Source organism: Miscanthus floridulus, chromosome 8, assembly GCF_019320115.1.
Source record: "Miscanthus floridulus cultivar M001 chromosome 8, ASM1932011v1, whole genome shotgun sequence".
NCBI classification, from domain to species: Eukaryota; Viridiplantae; Streptophyta; class Magnoliopsida; order Poales; family Poaceae; genus Miscanthus; species Miscanthus floridulus.
This window is the reverse complement of record NC_089587.1, coordinates 13,138,945-13,150,453: the sequence shown is the minus strand read 5'-3', so window position 1 is coordinate 13,150,453 and position 11,509 is coordinate 13,138,945. Positions and strand designations below refer to the sequence as shown.

At 44.3% G+C, this 11,509-nt stretch overlaps 1 protein-coding gene across 1 annotated transcript; it reads right to left on the bottom strand.

Annotated features, from left to right (window-relative positions):
• Window positions 1–120: 120 nt before the first annotated feature.
• On the bottom strand, window positions 121–3,590 carry LOC136475763 (probable arabinose 5-phosphate isomerase). Its single transcript, XM_066473356.1, has 3 exons — window positions 2,814–3,590; window positions 1,405–1,628; window positions 121–516 (listed from the first exon to the last, which is right to left on the bottom strand). The coding sequence occupies exons 1-3, from the start codon at window positions 3,468–3,470 to the stop codon at window positions 360–362; spliced, it is 1,038 nt and encodes a 345-aa protein (XP_066329453.1). The 5' UTR covers window positions 3,471–3,590; the 3' UTR covers window positions 121–359.
• Window positions 3,591–11,509: the final 7,919 nt, after the last annotated feature.

Below are 11,509 nucleotides of genomic sequence, written 5' to 3'. Positions count from 1 at the left end.
AAAGATGGACGTTATCTATTTGCATTTGAACATGTTTAAGCCAAACAAAGTACGTGGGCTCAGTCTGCCACACACCCGGATGCATTAAGAGGAACCAAGATAATCGGCATTTTGAATAAATTAAGTACAAAACACAAGCATTATTAAACAGCCAACTGCAAAACAGCAGTGTACCATATTCCTCTTATCCACCACTATACATAGGGTACACTGAAGAGTCTAGGCTCCACATGAATACTCTAGCGATAAAACGTCTCCTAGTATGAACTGGGCGGCAAGGATATCTGCAACTAGAAGTTTAGAACCCAGTAAGCTGGCACATAAGCTTACAATCCTGCAGAAGTTGATGCCACAGAAGTCTACAATCCGGCAGAGACCAATCCATGCAATGTGATGATCCCACACACGATGTTGTTCTCGTTGACAACAGGCAAGAACTGTACAGGTGAAGGTGGTGACTCCATCTTCTCCATGGCTTCAACAGCCATTGCGTCTGCAGTGATTGTCCTTGGATTCCTGTTAGATAATGCAGGGAAGTTAGTCAAGACTCTAGCATCTGGCTTAGACTAGGAACAAGTTCCACTAATACAATGAAAGATACGACACCACAAATATATGGAACTGAGCATTATCTACACAAAAACAGTGGATATTGAACACCAAAGGCATTTATTTTCATTGAATGTCACAATGAACAGACGAATATGCAGCCTGGTATATTGACTTGAAAGATCAGAAAAGCAGGAGATGTTCCAAATCCAGTTCGATAATGAGACAGAATTTTCTTTCTTTGATAGTGTATCTTACATCAAAGCTTGAACACACAAAGAAAGTTCATATGAGAAATTAACAGAACCGAGCAATGAAACTCTTGAAAAAACAAAACGGAGGTAGTAAGAAAACTACTTATTCTCACTCAAAACTGTTTCACAGTATTGTATATTGAAGTATATTACTGCTGACAAAACAAATGTTTATTCTCAATAAAACACAATGTAGCTATATACATATACAGTTCTGCAAAAACAATGAAACCCAGAGCTATATAATGCATAATAAACATTTAGCATATTATATTGAATTTCATTTATTAGCATGATCTATCGAGGATATAGGCAACTTGGCTATTTTAGGGAGAGAGAAAGACTTGTGTTTTTCATAGTACAGCTACTACTGCAATCTGTAAAGGTTAATACATGCAAATTTATATGGTTTATAAAACAATACTTCAGAAATAGGATGAAAATAAAAGATGGAAAGAACAAAAAAATACTGCTTGTACTTTGCCATTTCCAAATTCCAGATGTACTGAAAAGATCTCAGTATCCTACAAATACCGCTGTACTTACGAGAGAAGGAATTCATACAGGCCAGGTAATATATAGCAAGTTAATGTTGACAAACCTGTTGCACATCTCTCCAACTGTGAGACTGAAGATAGCTGGCCCGCTTGCCTTCAGTGTCCGCCGGAGATCACCATCAGTGAAGGTTCCAATCAAATGATGCTCTTCATCAACCACAAGCAGACAACCACAACCTTTACTGGTGAGCTCGGTGAGTTGCTCCATTATCATATCTCCCTCCTTGCACAGAGGAAGTTCATTTTGTTTCTTCATAACATCCTTAACCTGCAAGGTATTTGTGTAAGAACAAAGAGTCTAAAATACACCTCACCTATAGAAACAAGAAAATGACACACATGCTGATGCTGGATCAATAACAACACCCACAGAAATCAGATAACTGGGAAAACAAGATCTAAGCTTGTTTTCATTTTCAGTAACTACTTTGCATGTGAACAAGGCTTCATTCTAATATGTCATGTCATGAACAGCTGGCCTTACACATCACCCAGAGCTACGTAGATTGTTAATAACTGCCACTATTAGACATTCGATAATACACACAAATGATTAGGAACTTTTTTGTTTTGTTTTTCTTGCAACAGAGGAAAAAGGGCAAAAAATGGCATGTGCATATAAAAAGGACCGTGGCACGTAACCATAAACAGAAAAAAAAATATGTCGGTTGGATGGTGATAAAATTATCCAATCATAAAGCGCATTTCACCAGGGCTATTTATTGGACCAATCCTACCAACACCAACACGCAACGACACATACACGCAACGGTAAAGGAATCCTAGTAGTAATAAGCATCTGGGATCTTATGTCTCCCACCAGGTGGCAGCACAAGATATTGCACAATGCTGATTTAACAACAACAGTCCCATATAAATCAGATGGTTGAAGAGACAAGATCTACTCTTGTTTTAGAATTCAGTAACTACTTTGCAGATGAACTGAACAAATCAATCATTCAAATACGACAAGTTATGCACACCTAACTCATCATCCTCTGCTATGACATTTGTAGATAGCGGCCGCAATTAAACAATCAACAATGCACACAAATGATGAGGCACTTTGTTGTATTTTTCTTCTTTGCTTTGAGAGCTTGTTGTATCCTTCTTGAGACAATGAAAAGACTGCGAAAACGACAAGTAATAAGATCTCCTCCATATGCACAAAAAATAACATGATAGGTAGCCACAAACAGAAACAAAATGTCGGTTGGATAGCGACAAGACTATCGAATCATAATGAGCGTTTAACCAAGGCAATTTTGAACCGATCCCACCGCCACCGACACGCAACGGTGAAGGAATCCTAGCAGTGATAAAGCGTCTGGGTGTCTGGGATCTGATGTCTCACACCGGGTGTCAGCACAAGGTGATTGAGCGTTTTCTAAAAAAACAAGTAACTGTAATGCCAGCAGCCTGTTTATGTTAGGGTTAGAGGTGATTGATTCACCTTGAAGATGAGGGTCTTGCCGATCTTGCCAGCGGGATGGTTGGAGGCGTACTGGTCCCTGGAGACTCGCCTTGCCTCCATGATGGCGGCGATGACGGTGTCCCCAAACACCATCTGGATGGCGGTGGAGGTGACGGGCGCGAGGCCGAAGGGGCACACCTCCCCCTGCAGCGGCAGGTGGACGTTTAGGTCGCAGGCCGCGGCGAGCGGGCAGTCCGCCCCCGAGGCCGCGGAGGTGAGCGAGATGAGGTAGGCGCCCTTGGCGCGCGCGCAGGGCGCGAGCGCGAGCAGCTCGTCGGAGGCTCCGGACTTGGAGAGGAGCACGAGGACGTCCCCGGGGAAGAGCGCGCCGATGTCGCCGTGGAGCGCGTCGACGGGGGCGAGGAACCCCGCCCGCGTGAAGCCCAGCGACGCCAGCGTCTGCGCGATCTTGCGCGCCACGATGCCCGACTTGCCGACGCCCGTGAAGAAGACGGCGCCCGGCGCGTCCAGCAGCGCCTGCGCGAACGCCGCTGCCTGCGACATGTCGAGGCGGTCGAAGAAGTGGTCCAGGTGCCGGCGCTGCGCGGAGAAGAGCGGCGCCAGGTCCGACGCCGACACCGTGGCGCGCCCCTGCGGGGCGCATTCCGCCGGGGCCGGCACCGGGAGGGAGCCCATGGGCGGCGAGTGCGCGGGGCGTTCGAGGAAATGCCGCGGCGCGAGGGCGGGTTGCGGGCGGGGTTCGTTCCTTGCGATCTGGGGAGACGCGGGCACGCAGGCCAAACGCGGGAGGGGAGGGGAGGGAGCACGAGCACGAGGCGTGCGAGTGCGAGTGCGACGCAGCAACTGAAACAGGGAATGCCGGACGTGAGGCTGCCCGGTGGTCTTTATTTGGTGATGATGATTGATGTGTGATGTTCTAGTATTTTTACGAACTAAAGAGGGCGTAATTTAAAATTGGAAGTTTGGCTTTAGACATCTATTTTAAAAAGATAATATATCTATTTTTCCAAAAAAAAAAGGATCATGTTTGGTGATTGAGGTATACTACTTTCAAATATGATGGAATACGATATGGGTCTTTAATTTTTCCTACATTCTCATTTACATCCATATATAAACTCTCAAAATGATTGCATAGCTCCTTTAACATTTCAAATAGTTCATTCGAAGTATGAATTCAGATCTATGATGGGATATATAGCTAGTGAACTTAAAGTAAGGTACTTAAAAGGTTGAATGACTTAGACAATCACTTCGACAGTTCATGAACACGAATTTGAAATGAGAAAAGCTTAAGAACCAATAGTGCATTTCACTCTTTAAATAAATATCTACATCAATAGATCTATAGGACCCATCTTTTTAGTTCCATGCGTGCTAGCCCCATCAAACTTCCTGCTCCTAAACTTGCATCGCAGAAAAACTCCTGCATAACCTAAAAGTTTATTTTGTAGTACACCATAAAAAATAGCTTCACCCAGCAACACAGCCCTAATAAGACATCATTTTTTGAAAACAAAAAAAGAGGAACTTGTTTGGGAAAAATTTGAGGTGTACCTATCTAGTTTGGATAATTTTAGAATTTACTGACTTTTCGTTCTAAAATATTGATCGTTTTTAGCTTTGTTCTAGATGGAACTTGTACGGTTGTACCACGCGCTTGTACTATTTTTATTAAAATTAAAAAATGCACCAAAATCTGTGAACATCAAATTAGTTTGGTTCGATCCATCATGAGAGATACGATACGTATGGCTTTGATATCGCAATTGTACGTCTTGGACAGTTGGACTGCCGCCCGGGACCCCGGACTGGAGCAATTATGCAGCGCTAGACGCAGACGCCTAGATCGTGACTAACGTGTGGTGATGAGCCACCGGTGCGGTGCATGAGAGGCACTCGCTGCCTCGCTGGCTCGTGCTGCACTCATCACGCTGATCTGCTGCTGGCTGCTACTGCGGAACGGGCGGCCATGCTGGGGCTCGCCTTCCAGTGAGGACGTATACTGGGCGCCGCATACAGGCGGCCGGTGGTTAAGTTCCTAGCGACAGCGAGCACGGCGTCGGCGTCGGACCTTGGTGCTTCTGCACCGGCCGCCCCGCCGAGCGCTCAACTTGCATTGGATGGAGCGTGGTTGCGTGCACGCGCTGGTTGGCGTTCCAAGTCTGTGTGCGCGGTGCGCCTGCACCCGTGGACGTGGAGGTGGAGCTCCTCGTGATATCAGACTGGTGATGACGCACTTGCCGATGGACCACGACACACGACAGGGATGTGCCGTGTGCGGCGGCGGGCGGGGACTGCTAGGGTCCGGTCAATCACGCAGCGCGCGCGGGAGATTCTGGCGCGGGAGGTTTTGGCGCGCGTGAGAGGTTCTCGTATGCGTGTTGGTTTGAGCAGCTTAGGGCCCACCTCTCACCCATGACTTTCAATCAGCTAAAAAAAATCATAACTGTTAAAATCAAACATCCAAATTAAATTCCGATTACACCATTAGGTTTCTTGTAATAAATCCTTCAAAACAAGATCTCACGGGGTGACGGGGATATATTTAGATAATTTTTTATTAACAAACATTTATCTTATGAAGATAGAACATTTTTCTTTTACTGAGTAGAGACATGTTTTAGGTTAAGAGAACAATGTTCCATCTTTGTAAGAACAATGTTTTTGATTTAGAAGAACAGTATTCTAGTTTCAGGTTCATGATATTGATATTATAATATACATAAAAATAAATAAATAAATAAAAATTATAAAATCTAGAGATAAAATCACATAATAGAGAGAAATTAAAAAAAACATCATATGGATACTTTTTAAACATCCTAAAAATATACTATAGAATATCACATGTATACTAAGTGGACATCACTAAATACATCACAGAACATCACATGTAAACTACGCGAATATCGCAGAAAACATTATAGAACATCACATATATAAAATGTGAACATAAAAAACATTCGAACATCATATGTATAACACGTGAACATCACAAAAAAAAACATAAAACATCACACGTATACTAAAAAACATCGTAAAAAACATCATAGAACATGATATTATATACCACATGAACATCGAAAATATATCATAGAACATCACAACTATACTATATAAACACAACATCTCATAGAATATAGAAAATAAAAAATTAAACATGAAAAAATAATTAAATAAACTAAAATAGAAAAATAAAAAATAAAAAAATAACGGAACTAGCTGCGGGATCAGTGCGGAGCGCGGGAAATCATCGCGCGGGGAATTATCGGCGTACTGCTCCGGTCCGAACGTTCGGACTGGAAGCTTTCCGGCGGCGGGCGCGTCAGACAGGGACTCAGGGTGGTAGAAAGAGGACGACGACGACGAACCGGCCAGGCAACCAGGAGAGGAAACTGCCGGGCCAGAAGCATCCAGGGAAGCGCGCGGTCACTCTCTGAGTCTGAGCTGCACCGGTCTGCATGGGACTGGGAGGAAGATTCCTACGGGCTTCTGCTTCCGCCTTGCCGCGCCGGACGTGAATACGTAATGCTGGACTCTGACGTGCACCATGGGCCAAAAATGCATGCGCCGCGCGTGTACGCGTGGAAAGGGACAGCGGACGAAGACGTGGAGTGCTCCACTAGGAAGGAAGAGTATTAAATATAGATTAATTATAAAATTAATTACATAGTTTACGACTAATTGACGAGACGAATCTTTTAAGCCTAATTAGTTCATGATTTGATAATGTTTGCTACAGTAAACCTGTGCTAATGGTGGATTAATTATGCTTAAAAAATTCATCTCGTGGAGTACTAACGGATTATGTAATTTATTTTTTTATTAGTATCCGAATACCCCATGCAACATTCTCCCGACATACCTTCTAAATTTTTGTCACCGGATCGAAACACCCGCTAAGTTCGAGGGCTACGGGCAGGCAGATAGATCTAATTGCAATACCTAAGTTAATTAGATTAGGAAACCGGTTCCAAAACATCCAAGCTACTCTGAAAAGTAGCAAGATTATAGGGAAGAAAATGGATCCAGCACGCTGCCCGTACTCTGATCGGCCAGCTGCGGCCTCGCGGCGCGCGTACTTGCAAAGCACGGAGGAGGCCGCGTGCGTCGAGGCGAGGGGCGACCCGCTCCTCAGCCCTGTGGGCTGCGGCGCTGCCCTCCGCCGTGCTCGTTCGGAGGGCTAGGGCACCGCAAGCCCGCAACGCTACATCCGGTTGGCCCTGGCCGCGTATGTGATCCCGTGACGCGGGAACGTGACGGACGTGTTGGGCTTGGCCTGCCGTGCGGCCGTGCCTGGCGTGGGCGTGCAGGCAGACGATGCCCATGGAGACGTGGCTGACGCGCACGCTCGCCCTGGACGATAACCGCGGTTAGGTAGCACTCCCCTCCCCCGCCGCAAAGGTACTACCACTGCGCCACCGTAGTACCTCAATTTTTTTAAAAAAAAAACACGTCCAAATAACGCATTTTTCATTAAGTACCTATATTTTATAAAACCTAAATTTTTTCCCTCGGCCCCATCGTCTGGGGATACGTAGCAGGCTAGCAGCTCTCTACTTTTTTTCTCGGGAAGAATTTGCCCGCAACAAACTTCTGCACGTCATTTTTTTTTTCTTGACTCTCTCCCACGCACTTACCGCTGAACCACGACAGTGGTCTGGAGCGGTGGCGGGCTGGCGGCGTCAGTCAGGGTGGGAGAAAGACAAGAGGAGGACGAACCAGCCAAGCAGGAGAGGAAACTGCCGGGCCAGCGGCAACCAGGGAAGTGCTGTTCTGAGCCTGCACCGATCTGCATGGGACGGAGGAAAATTCCAACGGGCTTTGGCCTTCTGCCATGCCGCCCCGGCAGTGCTGCTGGATTCTGACTGACGTGCACCAGCCACCAACACGCTGCTCTGAAAATAGTAAGATAGCGCATGCCGAACCGACGGCTCTCGCATCACAGTGGCAACGTCAAGAAGTACTGTCGGTGGTTTGTGTAAAAAAAATTATTCCAACTAAAAATTTACGATCATTTACAATAAGCCATAGCCAAACGAACATGTTGTAGCTCAAGAACTGACTGTGGGCGTGGCAGAACAGCCGCGTAGATAATTACACTCCGAATTGATGAAGCATGGTAAGGAGCATCGGATGTTTTAAACATCAAGTGCTAGTAGTCACTGATGAGATGTTAGTCGTTAACAGAATCCAGAAATAAAGACGCAACGAACGGTGGGGATACAAGTCCCCAAGGAAAGAGGAGCACACGGCGCTGGTGTAGAACTGGGCATTAGTCCTGGTTGAAAACCCCTTTATTTCCGATTTCTCAATCAGGATTGCGAATTCAGAACTAAAGACTTTCTCTTTAGTTCCGGTTCTGGCAACAGGAACTGAAAGTCGATATTTAATCCCGGTTGCTATTACCTATTACCAACCGGAACTAAATGGCCCCCCAGGCTTTGCACCGGGGCTGACGCATGTAGTCCCGGTTGGTGTTCCCAACCGGTACCAAAGGTTCCTTTCTTTTCATTTCATTCCTTTTCATGTTATGATTTCTTTTCAATTCAATTCTTTTTTGTTTCGATTAGATTTTCGTATACGAATTCTACGCTGCTAATATACGTCCACATATAAGGTTTCGTTCGAGCATTATACATAAATAACATACTAAAATGTACGAAACTACATATATACAAATATTTCAAGAGGTTGTACATGCATGGAATATGTACATAATAAAGTCACAAAAACCTTGTACTCATGTCCTTGAGATTTCATTCAATCCTAATCTTCAGTCGTATGGCTACTAGGTATTAATTCTTTAGGGTCATAGTGTATGCGCCTTTGGAATCTATGACCTTATCCATAAGAAATCCTACCAATGCCTCTTGAATTGCTTTGATCTGGTCACATCGCATAACATTTTGCTTCCTCCATTCAATAGTATGAATATATATATATATATATATATATATATATATATATATATATATATATATATATATATATATATGTGATTATATATATCAACACAATGGTAATAAATAAATTGTGTATATTTTTTACGTACTTCGAGGATCTCTTCACTTGTTCTCCTTGAGTACTCCATGAGGAACTCGCAGACATAGTATCCACATAAGTTGTTCCCCGATCCCTGTTGCAGACATCACTTTACGAGAAAAAGATTCATCATCAACCAATGAAGCATGGTAATAATAAATTGAACTAAATAAAGATGTGGTCACCTAGCTAGTACTTACTGGGTCTTGGACTACATTCAGAGGCACTTTCCATTGACTATAATGGTGTTTCTCGGCGAACCTTTTCCAAGCACTGCCCAACAAAAATAAATAAATAGAGTTATATCAATAAAATGACATAAGCGAGTACACAGTGTGCGAGACCGAAATTACCACCAGAGAATATCTATTATTTCTTGGTAACCTTTTTAGGGTTTTGTTGCTGAGTCAAAGATCTTTACAGTACTCCTGGACATATCGATGACCAGCAATATCCAGTGATAGCTACATATTTATACATAGGCATAACTCATTAACTAAAGTCAACATGGAGTAAGCAAAATAAAGTGGGCACAAGACATTAACACTCACTTGTAGTTGTAAGGGAAGAGTATCAGTGTCTTGTTATGTTGGTTATCTAAGAACTTAAACGGATTATTCTCCACTTGAGGTCGTCATCTATCATATGGAGTAACAGTGTCCTTGAATGTGCGATTCGGATCCATGAAACCAATATCAGTTAACCCTTTTCTCTTTAGTTTCAGCATCTCATATCTACATTTATATAGTACAAAAGAATATATATAGTGTGAGGATAACTATATATAGACAACGAACTAACATGTAAGTTACTTCAATTATAGAAAGAATCACTTACAGACACCAGCAGCTGAGGAGAGATTTGTCGAGAGCGTCCCGATTTAATAGTTGGTGTAATTCATTGAACTCAATATGTAAAATATCATAGCCACTGGAGTAATGCTCTGGTCTAATTTTGACAACAAGCCATGCCTCTTCGCTGTCACACACTCTTAATTACCACTTATTTAACAAGAACATTTGTGTACCCAGTGATGAGAAGGACTTAGGGTTGACAAGACTCCTGCCATACTGATAGGTCCAGTAAATATCAAAGTTGGCTATTGGTATGGACCTCCCCCAATGACTTGTTCAGGTGTGAGACCTATTGTGGCCATGAAGTCTTGGAGTGCCTCCCTATCGATTGGATCGCCTTGTGCGTTTGTACAATCATTCTCAACAACTAGCGGGTCGATAGATTGCTTAGATTGCTGCCCGAGCTGTCCAACATCTTTCCCTGCTCTCTTTGCTTTTAGCGACGCCTTATATGACTTGTCGAGAGAGCGTTCATAGTCCGATAATGGTGAGGGCTTACGTGCATCACGCTGCTTTTTCTCACACTCATTGAATTTTTTCCTTAGTTCTCATTGAGCTATATAGTGCGGCTTTGTCGGGTTTTTCTGAAGTTTCAACCTCCTTGCTCTTGATTCTGCTAAACTTTGCTTCCAGTTATCCAAATCTTTTCATGCCACCGCTTTTGATTCCTGTTCAAACTTCTCGTAAGGCAGCTTCTCCGGAGGGGGCTTTATTTTATGATGGTTGGCTTTCTTCTTCACCGGGGACTTCACCGGGGGCGGGGGTCTCTTTTGGCTCTACGGCGCGGGAGGCAGAGGAGGGGGAGACCACCTTGGAGGAGATGAAGATGGAGATGCAGCCGTGCCATGGAACACATCATCATCGTCTAGAGCATCATCATCGTCCATAGCACTCTAATGATCATCATGGGATGGAAGAACTGGACTCAGGTTGGGAGACATATGAGTAAAAAATGATTATTACGCGAGAAGCCAATAATTGAGAATGCTTATTGAAAAACTGTTTTGTTCACTTTCATCCGCACCTATCATGAGGTAGTTGAGGAGGAGGCGACGGTACCCTAGCCGCCACACTGAGAATAATGATGTAGCGCTTGCGCCATAAAATGAATGAATGCTCTGCTTATCCTAGGGTCTTCTCCCCATCATCTCTAGGAAAGTCAAGAGGCACTTCCCTATAGTCTTTGATAACTCTATCCACCAAGATGCTATAATAGTTAGGTGGAATTGGATTCCCATGGCTTATTGGTGTCTTCCCAGGGACCACAGGAGAAACAATACAGTGCGCCACCAAGACTGTGGCACTGGTATTCTCCAAGGGAATGTGTAGCTCACATGGCGTAAAAGGCATGGTGATGCCATCCATAGGAAGTGTTGTAATGTGTCATCTTAATTTGGGAGCTCAGTGGAAGCACAACTGCTTCTTAGCTAAGGGGGGCTAATGTTGACTACATGCTCTGATGTTGATGACTGCCTCTGGCTACTCAACTGTAGTGCCACTTGCCGTTTGATTCCCTCTTGCATTCTCGCATCCATGTTTAGTTCTTGCTCCCGCGATTGAAGCACCGCCTCCTCTAACTTGTGGATCCACTATGCCTCCTCATCCTTTCTTCATTGGCGGCTTCTGTAGGTAGCGACGGCCTCAGGGAATCCATGCCGCCACGAAATCAACCTTTTGCCTCACGTTCACCCAGGGTGTTTAGGAGTCTAGAGGGCGTATGTTAGCTCATCCTTCTCTCGGTTGGGCACAAAGGCACCACTGGTAGAAGCATCTACAATATTGATAAGTCTTTGTGCTGCTATTCTGATTTCC

Coding starts and splice junctions, on each gene's coding strand:
- LOC136475763 (XM_066473356.1), bottom strand. CDS start 3,470: ATGGGCTCCCTCCCGGTGCCGGCCCCGGCGGAATGCGCCCCGCAGGGG. Junction 1,629..2,813: donor GCAAGACCCTCATCTTCAAG/GTGAATCAATCA, acceptor AATACCTTGCAG/GTTAAGGATGTTATGAAGAA. Junction 517..1,404: donor GTTGGAGAGATGTGCAACAG/GTTTGTCAACAT, acceptor ATTATCTAACAG/GAATCCAAGGACAATCACTG.